The sequence below is a fragment of the Petaurus breviceps genome, unplaced genomic scaffold (assembly GCF_028583685.1).
Source record: "Petaurus breviceps papuanus isolate PSGF00001 unplaced genomic scaffold, PetGlider_PUasm1.0 183, whole genome shotgun sequence".
NCBI classification, from domain to species: domain Eukaryota; kingdom Metazoa; phylum Chordata; class Mammalia; order Diprotodontia; family Petauridae; genus Petaurus; species Petaurus breviceps.
Genome location: NW_027185791.1, coordinates 16,573,397 through 16,594,918, shown reverse-complemented (window position 1 = coordinate 16,594,918; position 21,522 = coordinate 16,573,397). Strand labels below are relative to the sequence as shown.

General features: G+C 43.2%; 1 protein-coding gene across 3 annotated transcripts in view; it reads left to right on the top strand.

Moving 5' to 3' along the window:
• BAG1 (BAG cochaperone 1) overlaps positions 1-21,522 on the top strand; it is a 53,917-nt gene that overhangs the window by 15,147 nt on the left and 17,248 nt on the right. The window contains exons 3-6 of one of the 3 annotated variants that reach the window (XM_069087926.1): positions 6,929-7,011; positions 11,592-11,705; positions 20,216-20,323; positions 21,092-21,217. In XM_069087926.1, coding sequence (XP_068944027.1) covers positions 6,929-7,011; positions 11,592-11,705; positions 20,216-20,323; positions 21,092-21,217 — 431 coding nt within the window. The remainder of the gene's footprint in view (positions 1-6,928; positions 7,012-11,591; positions 11,706-20,215; positions 20,324-21,091; positions 21,218-21,522) is intronic. The other 2 variants (XM_069087927.1, XM_069087928.1) reach the window with 2 other exon arrangements.

Sequence of the window (21,522 nt, the reverse complement as noted above, 5' to 3'; positions counted from 1 at the left end):
GACTTAAATGACCACACCCTGCCTCATAAGGTCTCCCAAGAGGCACCAACAACCTCCTGCTTTTCAGCTAGTCTTGGTGACGCATCATGCAACGCCATAACAGCCAGAAGACGGAGGAAAGGACTCTGGCACAGACTGAGGGACCCATCCTCACAGATATTGGCATTGCAGGTCTCTGAGTCACAGCCTAAATCTATCCAATACACATGGGGAGACCTCTCCAATTGAAACTGCTCTCTAATAAGTTATAACATCATGTCTGTGAGTATCATTTGTGCAGCCCTTGTGGCTTGTTTAAGCCTTGTTTAAGAAAGCTGAGATCCCAAGCATGTAGGGCTTCAGGACCTCTATGCAGAATTCTAGGGTCTTGATCTGAACATTGAGGTCTTCCCAGCATATCTTTTGAGAGAATATGAAGGGCGCTTCTCACATCTTCTTCAAACATCACTCCAAAAGGGTTGGATAGGGCCTGTGGGAAGGCCACAGCTGGAACTTCATCAGGGAACTTTGGGCAAGAAGAGCTTTCTGACCAAGGCAGGATGATTGATATCTTCTGGGACCAGATGGCAGTGTGACTGCTGGCCAAATCTGAGTTTTCAAGCCTGTGTAAATGGTAGAATAGGGCTCAGGGAGTAATTTAGGGCTGCTTTTGGCAGCAGTTGGAATGAGGACTTGTTGAGCTAAAGTGGTTGCCTATTTCAATTCCTTTATTTGGCAGCAAATGCCACATTAGGGATTATATGGTAATCTAAGTATCCACATAATTGGGAGGAGAAAAGGAAATACACGTCATGCATAAGACTTAAATATCCAAAGGAGATGTATTAAAGGATATTCTTTATGGTCAGCTGGATGTTTGAGTGGGATGCTGCATGCCTCTAAATCATTGTCTAGATTGGGGTATAGTAGCAGACTGAGGGTATTACCATACTCTGGATTGCTCTGGTGTAACAGCTCCAAAAATAACTTCTCAGCTTTCCCTTTTTGTATAGGAAGACTGATTTCAGCAAGGAGGCCAGTACTGGCCTGCAGAGTACGTGGAAGGGAGCAAAATGCAAGAAAACTGGGAAATGGCGGCAGCTAGGTGGTGCAGTGAATAGAGCACCAACCAACCCTAACTCCATCTTCTACTCACTTGTTAAATTGGTACTTCATAACCATATCACCTCCCTGTTTAATAAACTCCAATGGCTGCCTAATCCTCTGTTTGGTTTTTAAGCCTTTTTATAATGAGAGAAGGGGCTTTCATAAAAGCCCCATCTTAGCTTTCCAGTTGTTTCTTTTGGGGGGAGGGTGCAGGCAGGGCATCTGGGGTTAAGTGACTTGCTCAAAGTCACACAGCTAATAAATGTTGAGTGTCTGAGGCTGGATTTGAACTCTGGTCCTCCTGACTACAGGGCCAGTGCCACTGTATATATTCACTGTGCCACTTAGCTGCCCCAGAACTAGGGAAATTATGAAGAGAAGAAGGTTTTGGGGAAAAAATAATGACTTATACTTTTGTTATGCCTACCAAATATCCAGGTTAAGATGTCTAAAAGGCAGTTGGAGGTGGGAGACTGAAGGACATTAGGGCTAGATAAGAAAATCTGAGAGTCTTCTGCATAGAGATCATAATTGAAAGCATGGGTGCTCAGGAGACGATCAAGTGAGGTGTAGTATGAGGGAGAAGAGAAGAGGGCCCAGGACAGAGCCCTGTGGGACTCTTGTGGTTGTGCCAAAGTTATGGGAGAGCATGGGCAAGAGTCCTAGAAGATGGGCAGGCATGGACAGGTTATGTTCTACATTGTTGAAGTCAGTACACACATTGATGAGAACATAGATCTGTCAGAGTAGTTGAATATTTTGCATAGAGTTTAGATTTAGCTGAGTTTAAATTTGACTGCCTAGATATCTACGTGTAGACCTATTTAACCATCACTTGGAAGAGAGGAAAAAGAATTTAGAAAAAGATGGACTCAAGTAGTGTCAAGTGCTACAGAGAAATCAAGGATAAAGACTGAGATAAATCCAATGAATCTTGAAGCTAGGAGCTCACTGATGACTGAGAAAAATTTTACTTGAGTGGTCAAGACAAAAGTCCATTTTTTTTCTTTTTTTTCAAAGCAATTGGGGTTAAGTAACTTGCCCAAGGTTACACAGCCAGTTATTTTGTGTGGGTGTTAAGTATCTGAGGCTGGAACCGATCTTGGGTCTCTTGACTCCGGGCCGGTGCTTTACTCACAGACAAAAGTATATCATAGGAAAAAAAAGCCATGAGGAGGTGATAGAGGTAGTAAGTATTGGGTCTCCAACACACCAGATTCTTATATTGATCCTTTGAAAATGTTCTTTGTTTTGCTTCCTTTTACAAAAGCTTAAAAGCCTTTTTACACACTTCCCCCAGTTCCCACCTCGAAGCAGTTCTGTCTTAACACAGACAATAAAACTGCTGACTAAGAGATGAGACCTTGTTCACATTTGCACAGATCTCTTCTGTCCGTTCATGGATAGGCAGATCTAAGCTGGGAAGGAAATGGATTCTTCCTTGAGCAAGACTCATTTGCCATTTACCAATGGCTATATCTTCAGAAAAAGACTGTAGCATGTTGTTCGTCACTTCTGAAGTTGGGACTGGGGATTAATCTATTTCTTTATTCTTTCATTAGCTGCCTACCTGAGCAAATATGATTCCTGGCATATATACATATGAGTGTATGACACATTTAGTTATAAGTTTGTACATGTATATATGAATACACATTTGTCTACATTCATATGTATGTATATATGTGCAGGAATGTAGCAGCATACATTTATCTTCATGAATCTACATGTCTATCATGCTGATGTTGATATATCTGTGTATGTGTACATAAAGCTGCGTGTGTATTGTAGATCATATATTTGGTGTATGTACATATTTTTATATAAAAATGCCACATAATTGTCCAGCCCTGTAATTTCATGGGTCCAGAGAACTTCTGAGGAGGACCTTCCTCTCCCAGTTGTTGTTGAGTTATTTTCAGTTGTGTCTGACACTTCATGATCCCATTTGGGGTTTTCTTGGCAAAGATGCTGGACTACTTTGCCATTTCCTTCTCCAACTCATTTTACAGATGAGGAAACTGAGGCAGACAGGGTTAAGTGAGTTGCCCAGGGTTGCATATCTATCTAAAGTTGGATTTGAACAGAGGAAGATGAACCAACCACCTAGTTGTCCCTTCCTTCCTGAGCACAGCTATCTGCTCTGAAACTTATGTAGAGAGGACAAACATGTATTAGCTTGTGACCTTGGACAAGTCATGTAATTTCTTTGGGCTTGTTTCACCAGTTGTAAAATCAAGGATTTGCACTAGATGAACTAGAAAGTCTCTTTCAAACTCCAAAATTCTGTAAATCCCATCATTTAGTTGCTACCTCTGACTATGCAAACCACAGACTAAACAGTGTAGCCCTCTGCCCTGGTCCTATTACCTGGTCCCCCAATGAGATGGCCTCTCATTGTCAATGCCTCTTGGGCCTGGCTCCTTATTACTTAGATTGATGACACCAAAGGTCTCCCTTATATTTATTTGCCTAGAATTATCTACAAGACTAGGTTTACTATATTGTTCAAAGATTGAAGATGGATTATCCTCTGTCTTGAAATAAACCTTTCCTTGGTCCTTCTGACCATTCTAGTTAGTCACCTCTTTCTCTGCCTGACAAACTTCCCAAATAAGAAAGGGTATAAATAAAGAAAAGATGGATGGAAGTTGTGCTATCATTCACCTTTACTGTCTCAGACCAATTAAAAGAGTAAAAGAAGCTAGTAATTTCCGAGAGGTGACACAGGGAAGTACCAGGTTGGTGGTTATAAATACCATACAATGACAACCAAATCAAAACAAACACCATGGTGGACAGGCCTGGAACTTTATATTGCCCAGAGTGGTCAGAGGACAAAAAATGGGATAGCTCCATTGGTGCGACAGAAAGAGTAGTAGACCAAAGACCTGAGTTTTCATCCTCACCTGTTTTCAGTTCACTTGTCATCAGATGGAGGGGGTTGCCCTAAATGATCTCTGAGGCCCTCACATTGCTGACGTTCTATGAGTTCATGAATTGTGACATAACTTGGAGGCCTGGGTGCTCATGTTCCCAGGGAGAAGCCCCACACGGTAAGAGGTAACTGGAGGGAATACCCCCTTCTGAGGTTGGTACAGTGTTGTCTGGAAGGGGCATTCTCCTGGTTTTTGTTTTGGTCCTGACCTGTGTGCTTACTGATGAGGGGAACCCCCCAGTGTGGAAATTCCCTTTATTCATGATGGTCAGCAACTGATTTGCAATTTCCAGGCTTAGAGAGTTGCTTGGGGGCACGGAGAGGTTAAGTGACTTGTCTGTGGTTAGGCGGCCAGTGTGTGTTAGAGGCAGGATTCAGATCTTCCTGACTCCAAGGCTCCATACAGTCAGCTCATGCTTCCTCTACTCAGTTCTTATCGCCAGTTTTTCTAGTCAGCCCTGCTGCTGATGCTTTCAAATGAAGTGTTATCACTAAGTGGAGAAGGGTCTCCAGAGAGTTTTGGGGGGTGTGGTCAGTAAAACATTACATTTGGGCTTCAGATCTCTATCAGGTGCTTTGGGTAGAAAGGAAAGATCTGGAGACAGTGCAGATATCAGAGGGAATGCAAGTTTTTGCGACAGCTGGCATGACAGATTGGATGTGTGTCTGGTGTATTGCTGGGGGTTGTACAAATAAATTAGAATGTCATTTAGATAAAAAGACAAACCCAGTTGTTCAGGAATCCCTGGAACATCCCATTCCTGAAATGTTGGAAGACTGCTATGACGTCCTGATGTCCATGACAGCCAGTTCCTGGGTTTTGAAGGCGGCCAGTCAGGAAGTTAGGGGTTGTTCCTCAATAGCTTCTGGCCATATTGATCAGTCCTTGCATTTCAAGGTTTGACTAGGTCTGACTGAAGAGGTGGGATTGAGCGTGGCCTATATGTCGCTGTCCTTGAAGAAGGCATACTAACAATAACTGCCAAAAGTTGGCAGTCCCAGGATGTTCCAGAAGGGACTTTCTTCTACTTTTCACAAAACTTTTGAAAGGCAGCATGATATCATTGATCGAGTACTGGTCCTGCAGTCAGGAAGATCAGGGTTCAAATTCTGCCTCAGACACTTACTAGTATAACCAGGGGAAGCCACTTAAACACTCTCGGTCTCTCTTTCCTCATCTGTAAAATGGGGATAAGTCACTCACCCAAAGGATTGTTGTAGGGCTCATATGAGATAATGTCTGTAAGATGCTTTTCAAACCTTAAAGCATTATATGAAATATTATTATTATAAAGAACTGCCTTCTATGATGAGGCCTCTCCCTTGAGAGTATTTTTGTCTGAGGAATGGAGAGTAATCCCTACTGTAGAATAAGCATATTATAGACTTGGAACTGGAAGGGACCTTTGAAATCATCTTGTCCAACCCCTTTATTTTACAGGTGAGGAAACTGAGACCCGTAGACAAGGATTTATTTGCCCAAGATAAACATTGTCAATCAACATTGGTTAAACACTGGCTGTGTGTCAGGCACAGTGCCAGATGCTGGGGATACAAAAGAGGCTTTAAAAGACAAACCTTGCCCTCAAAGAGCTCGTAGTTGAATGTGGGAGACAATGAGGACATTTGTGCAAACAAGCTCGATGCAGGCTAAATAGGACATAATTAACAGAGGGAAGCCCCTGGGATTAGGCAGGTTAGAAAAGGCTCCCTGTAGAGGATGGGATTTCAGTTGGTACTTAAGCAAGCCATTGGATGGAGAGGAGACGAGATGGAGGACAGCCAGAGAGAATGCTGGAGCTGAGAGATGGAGAGAATTACCAGGAGGCCACTGTCACTAGATCAGAGAGTACTTGGTGGGCTCTAAGGTGTAAGAAGCCTGGAAAGGTAGGAGGGGGGCTAAGGAGTAACACAGGTGATTCAGGAGAACCAGGATTTGAACCCAGACCTTGGCAAGTGAGATAGATGTTCTTCAACAGCGCTTGCCCAATGTGAAAATATGTTTAATAGGAATGAATGTATGTGTAGAGCCTATATTAGATTGCATGCCTTCTTGGGGAGGGGGAGAAAATTTAAAACTTGTAGAAGTGAATGTTGAAAACTCAAAATAAATAAATTAGCTTAAAAACAAACAAAAGAGCACTTGCCTTACCACATCAATAGAAGGAGATGATGTATAGCTAGGTTATTCAAGGCCAACGGAGGGAGATGATTATTACAGGTGGATGTAAATTGACTGTTGTCTTTGTCAGAGAAGAACTAACCTCTTTATAAGCTTGCACTAAGCAGAGAATGACCCAGCTGCAGCTGTGTAGGTGACCCAGGGCATTTCCTTCCACATGTTCTTTGTACCTGGTTTGTATGTTGTACCACTGGGAAGGCTGATGGAGGTGAGACAATGGTGGTGTGTCTGTTTCCTTATACCCTAAGCATCTTGGGGACTTTGGTTGTGGTTATTGAGACTCCCTTTGGAGTCTCAGGCATTTCACCAGAATATATTTAGGATAATATAAATTAGGATAACTTGACATATATTCAGATATAGCCTAGGCTGCATATATTGCAAAGTAAGCTGAGACTCAGTTCTATGCCTTTAGAGAAAGCCCTAGATGTAAGACCTATGTTCAAACCTCTGAGCTCTCCCACAGCTTCTCCATATAATTGGGTTTCTTTGTGAACTTGACCCAACTGGCCCCCTCCCCACCCACTCACCAGCTGTTTATCAGTGTCCATGGTAACTACTCTAACTTTCTGTCCAGTCCTAAGATTCTATGACTCTGACTTTAGTTCTAGGAATGTCATTCTGCTATCATCTGAGAGTTTTTCTTCCTGCAGATTTATGTAACTTCTAAAACCTGTTTTTCAATTTTATTTGCCAAAGGAATAGTTTTCTTTGCCTTTCAGGAAAGTCTCTAAAAGAAATGGAACAGCCATTGTCAGCATTTGGAGTAAAAAATGGTTGCAGAGTGATGTTGATTGGGAAAAAGGTAGGTTCACTTTTCTTAAGTCTCTTATAATTGAAGAACTTAAATAATTTTATTATCGTTTTATTTATTTTTTAGTTTTAACATTCCTTTCCACATGATTTTGAGTTACAAATTTTCTCCCCATCTCTCCTCTACTCCCCATCCCAAGATGACAAGCATACTGTATACCCCTTCCCCCATCTGCTGCCTCTTATATCCTCCCCTATCCTCCCTCCCCCTTTCTTTCTTGTAGGGCAAGATGGATTTCTGTACCCCATTGCCTGTATATAATTGAATAATTAAGTTTTGTTAACTTGTTTTTGTTTGAAAGGTAAATCTAGATCATTGTGAATCTCTCCTTTCCTAGTTAAAATAGTTTCTCCAAAAACACATATTATTTATAAGGAACTCTTTAAGAAGGGGCTCTTTCACCCAATCCCACTTGTGCTGTCAGCCTGGGACCCAGAGGACAGCTTCTAGCTTTCTACCTCTAGGGATAGCCCTGAGGGATTGTGGGTGGTTTTTTTTTTTTGTTGTTTGTTTTTAGTACTATAACTCATTAGCTTATAGTAGTTTGCCCCTCCCCCATGATTATCAGTTGAGCCAAATTTAATTAGTTTTTAGAAAGGGGTAGTTTTCTAAGGTGGAGGAGTTGATTTAAAATACTGCTTTGCACCCAAAATCTGCCACATTTTTCTACCAGTGTATACAGAGAACAGGAGAAAATGGGACTCACGCTTAGAGTACATGTGGCAAAGAGAGTAACTAACTCATAGTGTTTCTGGAAATCCTTTTGCTGAAGTCTTAGGAAATATGATAAGTTTCCTCCTCGTATCTTTGCAGGGTCCTAAACCTGTCTGTCCTCAGTATGTCTAGTTTGTTCTAGGCTCCTGCGGTAGATGCTGCCACCAGTCACTGCTGTTCCTGGGACTTGGCTAAGACTGATGAGAAGTCCAAATCTTCCAGCCCTCCAAAATTCCCAAGGTCATTCTCTGCTCAAGGTGGGAGGGGAGGAGGCTCTGTTCTTCTCTCTCCATCTCCTCCCTAGCCCCCAACAATCGGTTCTCTCTTAGGGGCTTTGCTAGAACTCTCTTCTAGATTCTAAATTGTCTTGCTATTTTATAGAAGACCTACAGGGATTACATTCACTCAGTGCCTTTATTTGATTGATTGAGTTGAGATGTTCTCACCTAATAAACTTGTCAAGGCTAATAGTTTTGTGGAGTAGAACTAGTTTTGTTATTTACATGGGGTATGGTGTTTGACAGATTGACTCAATTCACCCTCTAACCTTATGTGAAGTTTCTAGATAATCATCTGAGCAGTTCAAAACTACTCCATGTGGGGGGAGGCTAGGTGGTGCAGTGAATACAGCACTGGCCCTGGAGTCAGGAGGATCTGAGTTCAAATTTGGCCTCAGACACTTAACACAAAACTAGCCGTATGACCTTGGGCAAGTCACTTAACCCCAATTGCCCTCTAAAAAAGCAAAAATAAAATAAATAAAAAATAAAACAAAACCTCTTCCATGTGGAGTTTAGGCTACAAACAACCATGTAGAGTTTTGGGGTTTAGCTGATTAAGCATTTAGTATGATGTTGATAGAACAAGTTTGGGACTTTTTTTCACCAAATTAGCCAGTATGCTTTAAGGTTTGTGAAGTGATTTCCCTCATTATAGCCCTGTTAAGTTGTTAAAAGTTGTTAGGTTGGTACAAGTATTTTTTATTCTTTTGGTGAATGACATTGTGCTAATTGTATCAAGCCTAGAAACATCACCTATCCATGAAATGAGATCCATGTTCACTCAGAAGAGTTCAGGCTACCCATCCAGCAGGAAAAACTAACTGGATGAAGACAGTTTGTTTTCCAAGACTATAAATATATAGTTGAATGCACAGTCCCTTCAGCTGGGCTGTCTGAGATAGACTCTCAGAACTGGCTAATCAGTATGAACTGCAGATGGATGTTGAAACTATGCTGAGAATTAAGTAGGACAAGAGGGCTGACTGGTTTGCAGTGCATGTAATGGCCCAAGAGTCAGTATGCTGTAATCAAATCTCAGGTCCTGGTCCCTATACCTTTTAATGATCCCCAAGCTCCTCCCTCAAAAAAAATCCCCAACTTTTAAAATTCAGTATTCTTTGGGTGATATTCTGTGGGTGTGAATCATATGAAAATATAGTATCTGAAGAATTAAAAGTTATGTTATTTCTGTAGGGCAATGGAGAGGTACATGGTAGGTGTGCAACACATTACTACTGAAGAACTGGGCAACAAAATCAGTGTAAAAGATGTTTTAGAGATATGTATGACTGTGAAAGAAGGTGGGCCAATTGATAGTTGGGAATGACCTCTGTGCTACTCTGATATGTCAAGAGATCTGGAGGAAGGCTCCCATTAGGTCAGGTGGATCCCCTATGGACAATATGGTCAAGAGTCACACAAGCTGAAAATACTTGGATGTGTTTCTATCTGTACCTTTGGTGAGAATGCCTGGGTTAATAAGATCACAGGCTGATTAACATATCCAGTTACCGTAATTTTATAGATAAGAAAACGAAAGCGCACGGTGTTTTGGTGACACTCCTAAATTGTACAATAAGTAAGTGTCAGAGCTAGGATTCCAATTCCGGACTCTGAGGTCTCAGAGCATAGTACTCTGTCTCTATGTTTTTGTGCCTTGACTAGAGGTAGAGATGAATGCAAACTGAGATGCAAATTTTAGGAGGTCTTTGCAGCAGTCATCTATAACCAAAGCATCCACTAAGATTTGAGCATTGTGGCATGATCAGAATGTTGGGAATGGAAAATTGTTTTGGTTCTAGTGTATAGAATGGCTTTGAGGATATAATAGATATGCTTTGTTGTTGTTGGGTCATTTCAGTCGTGTCCAACTCTCTGTGACCCCAGTTGGGGTTTTCTTGGCAAAGATACTGGAGTGGTTGGCCACTTCCTTCTCCAGCTCATTTTACAGATGAGGAAACTGAGGCAAACAGGGTGAAGTGACTTGCCCAGGGTCACACAGCTAGTAAGGGTCTGAGTCCAGATGTAAACTCAGGAAGATGAGACTTCCTGATCCCAAACCTAGTGCTGTACCCACTGTGCCACCCCGCTGCCCTAGAGGGATGCTGGATGCTCGCCAGATGGAGGTTATAATAGTCTGGTTGTGAAATCACCTTGGTCGAGGATGAAGTTGAGCAGCTTAACAAAGAAGGAAGCATAGTGGAGAGAGGGGCAGCCTGGGAGGTAGGAAGATTCCTGGAGATTTTAACTGTCTCCCTGAACACACCTACTACCCATGTGACTATAGCCAAGGCTCGTCAATTTTCAGTGTCTCAAAAGAACTCTCGAAGCCTCCCCAAGTTCTAGGTAGAAGTATGAAGTCTTCCTGGGTGGCTTTTCACACTAAGTATTCCCCACACAGATGAAATCACAAAGCAAAGGAAAGCAGAGAAGGCCTGGGCTACTGATTAGGGGCCAGAGTCAAAGACAGAGAAACATCTAAGACCTTTTAGGTACAAGGCATGGTGATGTGTATTGGTGAAGTCAAAGAGATCTCTGCTGTATCTGGGAATAGAGACACTGGGGCATTTCATTGGAGAAAGAGGGAAGACCTCCTATTGGATGAAGATGGAGAGGCAGAGAAGGGAGATGTGGTAATTATCTGCCTAGGAATGTCAGGAGAATTCCCTTGTGCTTGATTAGAAAGAATATCTCCCTTATTCTCCCCTCTCTTCTGCATCTGCGGCCCGGCATCTGTATCTGTTGACATCCTGCCCATTTAACAAGTGGCCCTTCTCCCGTGAAGTCTTCTGTGACCAACCAGCCAGAAGCATCTCTTCTTCATTCAATCTCACGGAGCTCTGTGGTCTTCCTTAAGTGTTTCTCATGTTCCAGTTTGTGTTTACATCTGTGTGTTATTCCCCCTATTGAACTGAGTCCCTTGAGGGCAGCACTTTGTCTTATTTCATCTCTCTGTCATTTCTAGTGCAGGACACACAGAGACAATAAATGTTTTTAGAAGGAATAATTACACGCACAAATCCATTTTCCTATAAGTTTTCTATTTGTGCCAGCAGAAGCTCTCTATTGACAAACAACTCTAGATTCTGATGGCTACTCAGGTCTGAAAGGACATGGGATACCTGCTGGAGATTTGCTCCAGGCTTTAGTACGAGAAAGGTTAAATCAGACCGTCCAAACTGCGGCCTACAGGCCACTTAGAGTCCATGGCTGCTTGCAGCATGCCAAAGGATTTCCTTTCCATACAAAGGATGTTTTCCTCTACATTTTGAATGGGTCACTGGAAATCATTTAGAATGCCGCAAGTGGCTTGTGGGCCACAGATTGTTCAGGCCTGGATTAAACCATTTTCTGTAAGTTTCCCTGGTCTCCTCTCTAGATCAAAATCTTTGCACATATGGAATTCCAAATGTCCCATTTTTCATCATTCACACTCATTTTTTCCAAAGTGGCCACAGAATGGAGCCTCCTTCCTCTACAAAGTTAGTGGTTGAGATCAGGCTCACTTGGAATTGTTTCTCCAATGAACTATGCAGTCCTTGATAGTTACTTTATTTCCCTTTAAATGTTTTTCAGAACAGTCCAGAGGAAGAGGCTGAATTAAAGAAGTTAAGAGACTTGGAGAAGTCAGTAGAGAAGATTGCTGATCAGCTAGTAGGTGTTAACGAAGAACTTGTTGGTATCCAGAAGGTAAGTTTCGCTTATTACTCTTTCTGAACTTTCTTAGTCTTTGCTTTTTTGCAGCCAGCATTTGGTTGTGCTCTGTGGCATGATATGAGATGTGAAACACAAAGGCCAGTTTGTGGCCTTTCGGTCTTTGGGCAGGCTGGGTGCATGTATTTAACGCCTCAGACACGTCTGTCTGTTTGAAGCTTCTCGGTCTCGGCAAGAAGAATTGCCAAGAACTCTCTCCATATCCATACTGTGCATTTTCATAGAACTGTTTTTTTTTTTTTTTGCCAGTTAACCAAGCCTTTAAATATATATATATATATATATATACAAACATAAATTTACATATAGATCGATGCTGTTCTTTGCACAATTCTTCATGAGTGATGTGTTGTAGCCTACTCTCACCTACGGTGTGTCTCCCCATTGCCCTTTGGGACGACGACATGCCATGTTGTAGACATAACTCTATAGATGGTACTTCCTCAGTGTACAGATCTATATCTGTATTCATAGATCCCTGTATCTAGCTTTAGCTCTTTAGATCTATAGATTAATCTATCTATCTATAAAGTGTTATGTTGTGCCTGAGGGGCACATCTGTCTCTCTGTCTTTACATATCAGTCAGTAAGCATATATTAAGCGCCTGCTGTGTTCCAGGCATTGTGCTAAGCCCTGGGGATTTAGGGAGAAAGTTCCTGCTCTCCAGGTGCTTACAATCTAACCGGGAGACAACATGAAAACAAATTATGTACACACAAGATAGAAACAGGATAATTTAGAGAAAATATGCACTCATATGTGCATACACACACATGCACAGACACACACTTTTCTGCTTTAAAGAGACAGTATGGCATAATAGTTAGATGGCCAGACTTGGAATTGAGAAGATTAAGTCTAGACGCTTGCTAGCTATGTGATTATGGGCAAGTCACTTAACCTCTCTTAACTTGAGGCAAACCTCTAAGACTTAGAGACAAGATTGCAGTCTGCATCAGTGCAAAGAATTCCTACATCCAAACATTGCAGATCCTTGATTTATTGATGTACTAATCCTTATGTTGCCAAATCTTTATTGTTAGCAAGCCACATTTCACGGGGTGGAAGGGGGAGAGAGAGAGAGAGAGGGAGAGAGAAAGAAGAGAGGAGAGAGAGAAGAGAAAGAAGAGAGAGAGAAAGGGGAGAGAGAGGGAGGGAGGGAGAGGAGAGAGAAAGAAGAGAGGAGAGAGAGAAGAGAAAGGGGAGAGAGAGAGAGGGAGGGAGAGAGGAAGAGAGAGAGAGGAGAAAGAAGAGAGGAGAGAGAAGAGAAAGAGCAAGAGAGAAGAGATGAAGAAGAGAGAGGAGGAGAGAGAAAGGGGAGAGAGGGAGGGAGAGAGAGAGAAACCACCTTTATGGTTAGATTGTATCAGTGACTTTTACATTGTTTGAGTTCTATTTCAGAAATTAGTTGCAGCCCAGTTGACATGTTTTAGACAATATTGCCCAGGAAACACCAGTGAGATGGAGCAAGAGTCGTTTTGCTTTTCATCCTGTGATCTGTCTGGGCTTTTTGTTGTTCTTCCATCATTTAGTCATACCCTACTCTCTGTGACCCCATGGACCATAGCCTGCCAGCCCCTTGTAGCCTCTGCTGTCCCGAGCTCTGTCCAGGCTCACGTTTGCTGTTTCCATGACACTCTCTCTCCATCTCATCCTCTGCCTTCCCCTTGTCCTTTTACCTTCAACCTTTCCCCATGTCACAGTCTTTTCCACTGAGTCCTGTCTTCTCATTATGTGGCCAAAATATTTTAAGCTTCCAGTATTTGACCTTTCAGCATCTTTAAAGACTTTATAGCTTTGTCTTAGGATTCAAGTAAGCAAACAGTTAATAAGAGCTCACATTTATCTAGTGTTTTAAGGTTACAAAGCACTTTGTGCAGTGTGGTCTCATTTTCTCCTCGGATTAACTCCACTAGACAGTGCAGAGATTGTTGCCCCCATTCTGCAGACAAGGAAATTAAGGGTTAGGATTGGAGAGGATTAACTTGTCCTAAGTTACACAACCAGGAAGTAAAGGAAGGTAGAAATTGAACCCAGGTTTTCTGATTCCAAATTTGGTGTTTACCTCATGCTGTTTCTTATTATGTTAAATGATGGTGTTTTTGTCTCTGCAACCCCTTGATTGTTTATTATTAATGGAGTTTAAATAGTTTTCAGCATAAAAACAAGGAAGGCTTCTTTTCTGGGCAGGGCACACCCTCAAAGCTTTTACGAGTATTGGAGTTGGGGGAGCATTTCTTTTACAAAAGACACTTGGAATGGGAATAGCAATCTCCGAGAGACTTAACGTCAAGGCTGGCAGAAGATTCTGGTAGAGGCCCTCTCAGGGTCACTGTGACGGTAGGGAACCTTGAGTGGAGAGACACATATTTCAGGATGATGGAAGAGGGAGCAGGGGAGTCAGTTGGTGGAATTGCCCAGACCTGAGCAATTACAGGGAAAGCATCCTGAGGCGGGGGAACTTCAGGAGGGTTTTTCTTCTCTGCTTCCCCCCACTCTCCACCCCCAGAAGAGGGAGGAATCCTAAAGGTGGACTTTGCTGTTTCTGGAGCAAACCTCTTGGAACAAACCTTCAAACCCCCATTTTTTTCTTGCCTGTGTCCTGACCGGTATCCTCAAGGGAGGCAATCTCAGGATGGTAAAACCTGCCCCCATCGTTTCCCCTGATACACCTCTTTTCCATGCTGCACTTCCTCCAATACTTCAGTTATCCTCACTCTGCCAGCAGCTCTCAGACCTAGAGATCCAGCCTTCCTTACGTTCCCAAATTCCAGTCCGGCCTCACCAGCTGTCAATTGGACATTTCAACATAGAAGTCCCATAGGATTCTCAAACAGAACTTACTATCTTCACCCCAAACCAAGTTTCTCCTAATTTCCATCTCTCCATTGAGTTCACGGTCATCCCTCCAGTCACCCAGGCTTGAAACCTCAGAATTGCCCTGGCTTTCCCGCTCCTTCACCCCCCTCCCCCCTACCCCAACAGGCTTGTTGACTCTCCCACTCCGGTATCTCATGACCCATCCTCTTTTCTCTTCTCACATGGCCACTCCTCCCCTACTCACCCCACTTCAGAGACCCATTGGCTCGTTATTGCCATCCGAGCTTCCAGTCTCTCCCTTCTCTAATCATCTTTGATATAGCTTCCAAAATAATCTTCTTAAAGCATAGGGCTATCCTTGTCACTCTCCTGCTCTGGAACCTTCAATGGCTCCCTATTTCCTCCAGGATAAAATACAGGGTCCTTAGCTTGGCATTTCAAACTCTTCATAACCTGGCTCTTTAATTACTCATTCCCCTCTCGCCATCTTCCACCACACACTATGGTCCTCAAGCTTGGCGTTTCAAACTCTTCATAACCTGGCTCTTTAATTACTCATTCCCCTCTCGCCATCTTCCACCACACACTATGGTCCCCAAGCTTGGCGTTCCATCTCTCCCCTCCTTGTCTTTGCATTGGTTATTCCACAACCCTGGAATACACTTCTTATCTGTCCTCTGCCTCTTAGAATACCTGGCCTTTTTCAAGCCTCAGCTCAGGGGCCATATCCTCTCAGAAGTATTTCCTGATCCCCTTGGTTGTTTGAGTTCCCTTCCAACTCTGATCTGGGATTCCGTGAAAATCTGTCAGACACTTGTTGAGATGTAATTATGACTGTGGGAAGAGGAAATGAGACCCAGAGAAAGGTAATTAGGGCTGGGGTAGTTATTTAAATAATCATATAATGTTAGAATAGGAGGCAGGTAGGTGACACAGTGGATAGAGTGCTAGACCTTAAATCAGGAAGACCTGAGTTCAAATCCAGGCTCTGACACTCACTAGCCACGTGACCCAGGGCAAGTCACTTAACCTCTGTTTGCCTTAATCCACTGGAGAAGGAAATGGCAAACCACTCCAGTATCTTTGCCAAGAAAACTCCGTGGACAGTGTTGTCCATTGGCTCACAAAGAGTCAGACACGACTTGACAACAGCATCATTAGGGATCATCAAGTCCAGCTTCTCATTTCTTAGGTCAGGAAACAGGTTTAGAGAAGTAAATGTCCACATTTAGAATGTAGGAGAAGAAAAGTGGGGCTCAGAGAGGTAAGAGCATGGTGTCATAGAACCCAAGGAACAAGAAATGTTCAAGAAAGTTTGGTCGGTTGTGTCATAAGGCGTACCAAGATCAAGGAGGGTGAGAAAGGAAAAAAAGATCACTGAATCAGGGAAGTCCCTGGTGACCTTTGGGCAGGGATAGATGCCATTTTCAAGAAGTTTTCTGAAGAGTGGGTGGGTAGCTGGTAAAGAGGGGGAGTCAGAGAAGTTAGCCCATGAGAGTAAGATGTTAATATTAGGTTGCTAGCTTGGGGAAGTAGAAGGGTTTAGGGAAAGATGCTTTTAGGCAGAGGGAAAGGAACCAGTGAAGGAGAGATTGAAGACAGAAGAGAGAGTAAATAAGCTGTTGGAGCAAAGCTTGGGCTTTAGTTTCCATTAGGCAAAGGAGGAGCAAGAGCCATGGAAGGAGGAGTAGAAATATTGATGATGACTCTGTGTCTCCCTCTCCAGAAATTGCCTACAAGGCTCTCATGGTTGAGAGAGAAAGTTGAGGTGGGGAAACTACCCTTCATGTGACTCCAATTCTTCTTCAAGTCAAATTATTGTTACCAGTCATAAAAATAACATTAACCTTCATGTAAGACTTTATCATTTATAAAGTACTGGGTCCTCATAAGTCTATGAAGTAGATATGGTAAGGGAGTCACATGGCATCAAGTCAAAGAGACTCATTCTAACTAGCTGTAGGACCTTGGGCAAGTTACTTTACCTTTCTCAGGGTTCTTTTTATAAAGATTAAGGGGTTGATGAGACACACCTCCCTCTTTTCAGCAAGAAGAGGATTCTTAGGGTGCAACGTCATCTGCATCATTAGATTTGTTCACCATATGGGGTTTTGCTTATCTGTTGTTCATCGTTACAAGAGAGGGATTAGACCAGTTCTGAGGAGTACTATCCAAAGATGGACTTAGGGAAAGTGGACAATTCCAAGCTACCAAGTCTGCAGGCAGGCAGGCAGATAAAACATGGCAGGGTGGCTGCCCTGGAAGCCTGCACCATAGATGGGATCGCGGCTTCCTTGAGCTTATGGTTATCCCTTCTGCATCGTGCCTTTCCCGATTGTGGTTTCGGCATATTGCAGGTCAGCATGAAAAATTAAATGGGAAATTTTGTGGAGTTTTGTGGAAGCCACAGAGCCCACATGAAGGCCAGTAAGAAGACACAAGAAAAAGCTTAGAAACTCAGAAATGCATGAAATATATGTATAGTATTGTATAATATCAACACGTTTTAGCTTTTAATACCATAAATATACACACTTCTCTGGCACAAAGAGAGCCAAGAAGTTCTGTGCATGTTTTCCAGATTGCAGGGGCCCCTCACCCCATGCTCTGTAAAAGTGACTGCAGCTACTCTCATGTGTCTTCTTGGTGGGAGTAGAAGTCTAGCAGCCTTTGGCGCCACCTAGCGTTCAAAGGCGCACATTGCAGAGTGTCATGTATTTGACAGAATTAGAGTATCTTAAATTGGAAAGGAGGCAATTTAATGCCAACATTCACCCTCTGTGGGGACTCCCATTCCAGCATTTTAGATTGTCTTTTCACCTCTGCTTGAGCACATGCAGTAATGGGGATTTCACTCTCTCATAAGGCAGCTCACTTAATTTTCAAACAGCCCTAATTCATAGAAGGACCTTAGAAGGGTCCTTAAAGGTTGTAGTTGTCAGGAAATTCTTCCTTATATTGAGAAAAAATATTCTTCCCTGTATCTTGCATGCATTTGCCCTAGCTGCACTTTCTTGAGCCACCTAGAATCTAATCCCTTTTCCATTTGATAAACCTTCACATATTTATAAACAGATATGATGGCTACCCTAAGTTCTCTCTTCTTCAGGCTAAAACATCCCTCAGTCAGTCTAGAGTGCTACAGGGAAAGGAGGCCGAGTTTAGCATCAGAGGATCTGGGTTTATATCCTTAACTTAGGCAAGTTACTTAACCTGTGTAGGTCTCAATTTCTGCATTTGTAAAATTCATCTAAATACCTGTTATGTACCAGTCACTGTGCCAAATGCTGGGGATACAAAAAGAGAGTCCTTGCCCTCAAAGAGTTCGCAGTCTAATGGAGGAGAGAACATGTAAACAAATATATACAAACAAGTTATGTACAGGATTAATAAGAAATAATTAACAGAGAAAGGCACTAGAATTGAGGGAGATTGAGAAAGGTTTCCTGTTGGGATTTTAGCTGAGCTTTAAGGCAGCCAGGGAAGTTAGGAGCTGGAGTGGAGGAGGGAGAGCATTCCAGGCATGGGGGACAGCCAGAGAGAATATTGGAAGCCGAGAGATGGAGCGTCCTATTTGTGAAACAGCCCTGAGGCCACTGTTGTTAGATGGAAGTTACTACCTGGCAGAGAGTGAGGTATAAGAAGACTGGAAAGGTAGGAGGCGCTAGTTTGTGAAAGGCTTGAACACCAAAAAGAATATTTTGTATTTGATCCTGGAGGTGATAGGGAGCCACTGGAGGGGGGATGGTGTTGAGAGAGACGGTGGGAAAGCCGCTTTAGTGGCCGCATGGAAGACGGATTGCAACAGGCAGACCCACCAGCAGAGTATTGCAGTAGTCCAGATCTGAGATGAGAGCTTACACCAAGGTGGTGACAATGGCAGAAGAAAGAAGGAGCATATTCCAGAGGAGTTGCCAAGGTAAAACTGAAAGGCGTTGGCAACAGAGTGTCTGTGGGAGGTGAGAAAGATACTGAGGAATCCAGGATGACTCCTGGGTCACAAGAAGGATGGCCCTAGCCTTTACAGTAACAGGGAAAGCGGGAGGGAGGGATGGTTTAGTGGTAAAAATAATAAGTTCTGCTTTAGACATATTGGGTGTAAGATGTCTGCTGACCATCCAATTTGAGAGATCTCACAGGCAGCTGGAGAAGCAAGACTGGAGGTCAGCAGAGAGGTTTGGGTCATCGACTCAGTGCTTGGGGCTACTCTGGCAACTTCTGTGAAAGACTGGATGTTATTAGATAGACAGACAGGCAGGCAGGCAGACAGACAGACAGACAGGCAGGCAGGCAGACAGACAGGCAGGCAGGCAGCCAGCCAGCCAGCCAGCCAGCCAGCCAGACAGACAGACAGAGAGATAGATAGATAGATAGATAGATAGATAGATAGATAGATAGATAGATAGATAGATAGATAGATAGATAGATAGATAGATAGATTAAAAAGGAAAAGCGTTTATTAAGCCCTTATTACGTGCCAGGCCCTGTGCTAAGCTTTGGAGATACAACCCTAGAGAGTAAGGCAGTCCCACACCCGAAGAGGTTGCAGTCTAATGGAGGGAGACAACACACGAGGAGGAGTCAGAGGACGAGGGCAGGAGGGGGTAGGAAGGGGAAGGAATTATTTGTTGGGGGAGGTCTAGGCCCCAGAAAAAGATCATCTGTTAGAGCCAAGGGGCCTAGAGTTGAGATCCATATTTCCTGTGAGGAGGTGGAGAGGTCAGTCCAGGTAATGATAACAGCTACCGTTTCTATAGCATTTGTGAAGAACTCTCCATGTTGCCTCATTTGATTCCTATCCCCATTTTTTACAGATGAGTAAACTGAGGCTGAGAGCAGTCAAGGTACTTGCCCAGGGTCATGCAGCTAATAAGTGTCTGAGATAGGATTCAAACTCAGGTCATCTTGACTCCAAGTCCAGCTCTCTAGCCCCTGCACCAGCTCGCTGCCTTAGTAGAGAAAGCGTGGTGGGTGGGGAGTGGGCCTGGACACTCTCATTTCTATGACCAAATCCGTCCAGCACGTGTCATTGGAATGAGCACTAATTTTAATGCCTGACATTTACATAATACACTTGTTTAATAACAATAAGAGCTTATAGAGGCTTGACATCTGTTATCTCTTAGGATCCTTAAGACTCTTCAGTGAGGTTGGTGCCGTGCTTATTATTGTCCCTTCTTATGGATAAGAAAACTGAGACTCAGACTTTACACATAGCTAGTAAATATTAGAGGGAGGATTTGACTCCTAGGTCTTTCTGACCTCTGGTCCAGCACTCTGTCATCACAGAGACAGGGCCAGTGTCATCACGGAGATCCCAAAGTCACCCTGACAAATCAGAAGTCAGCCTCCGTCCTTCCTGGATGTTCCATCCTACAGACCAGTCTGTGGCCTCACTGTTTGAAACTCGAAGGATTCTGAGCTGCAAAGGATTGTGCCCATTTCTCAGCCTTCAGTGCCTTGGGGCTGGCTCGATGCTGGCCAGCTTCACTGACTCGCTTCACTGATCTCTGGGGTCAGATAATGGGTGTGGTTGTACAGTTTTGTCTTCAGTGACTCTTATCGGGCCGTGTTATCTGCTTTCGCTTAGCACCGGACTTGTCCGGCTATTGTATATTTAAAACAGTCATGCCAATCCCTAGGAATAACGTATCTCTCCATGCAGGGTTTTCTAGCCAAGGACTTGCGAGCTGAAGCTCTCAACAAACTTGACAAGAGAGTAAAAGGAACTGTTGAGCAGTTTATGAAGATCTTGGAACAGATTGATTCATTAGTGAGTAAATAGTTACCTAAGCAGAGTAAATATTCTTAGAGACATATTTTTACTTGTGTTTCCCAGTAATACTTGGATGATGCCTGTGTTTCTGTATGAGACAATATATATGAGATGTTCTTGATTTTCTAGGCTTATAGGACAAAAGATGTGAGTTGTGTCTAGACACAAACAATACTAAGGAAAACGCCTTTTTCCCCCACCATCTCTCTCATCCTTATTATTTATGAAAGGGGCTAAGGTCCCTTACAGCTCTAAAATTCTATTTTTTTTCCCTGTCTTGTCCCTTCCCTGGTCATGGGACCGTAAATCCATAATGAATGCATCTAGGGATGAATAGCAGGGCTACAAAGCCCATCTCCATCCTCCTGCCCCTCACTCCCTGTCCCAGGTCTGTATCCTCATTCTCCATTGTCAGTATGAATTAGAAAGCTCAGACAGTTATCGAGTTATTGTGCAGACCTGAAGCTACACTTGCTGCTTAAGCAATTGCAAATATTTTTGCAGACATGAGGGAAGGTCAAATTAAAGGCTAGAGAAGGGTTTTTTTTTTTGAGCCCCTCAAAAAATTATATTCAAAATCAGAAGTTTTCAAAGATGAATCTGCATTTGACCATGGCTGTTGTCCCATCACCCACCTTTCACATTGGAATAAGTTGTAATCCGACTTTTACCTCCTCGTGCTCACCCACTACCAGAGTGCCTGTAAGGCTTCCCATGCCCCAAGGTTCAGGTTCCCATACCTTGATCCCTTCTCTGCCTTTGTAGACTTACAATTGCCAGGCCCCTCTTGCTGAGCAGGACTTCCAGTCCTCGAATCCCTCCTGTCCAACTCTCTTCCGTTGCTGCCTATGTCCCAAAGTGACAGAAACCGTTTCACCTGGATACCCGCCGGTAGGTATCCTTTCTGTCATTAGAAAAGTGGACTTCCTCATTGTTCTACAGTTGCTCATCATGGGAAAGTCAGCTATGGTGGTGGCTTTTAGAGATGATGTTCTCTTCACTAATATTTCAAGGCATCTACCAGGTCTTTCTTCCACATGCTAACAAAGCACCGTTATTTGGATCTACCGTGTTTCCCCGATAATGACCTATCCTGAAAATAAGCCCTCCCCTTACTGTGTAAGATTCCTCTAAAATAAGCCCTCCCCCGAAAATAAGCCCTATTGAGATTGCTACTGTAGTGAAGGTGATCCCCT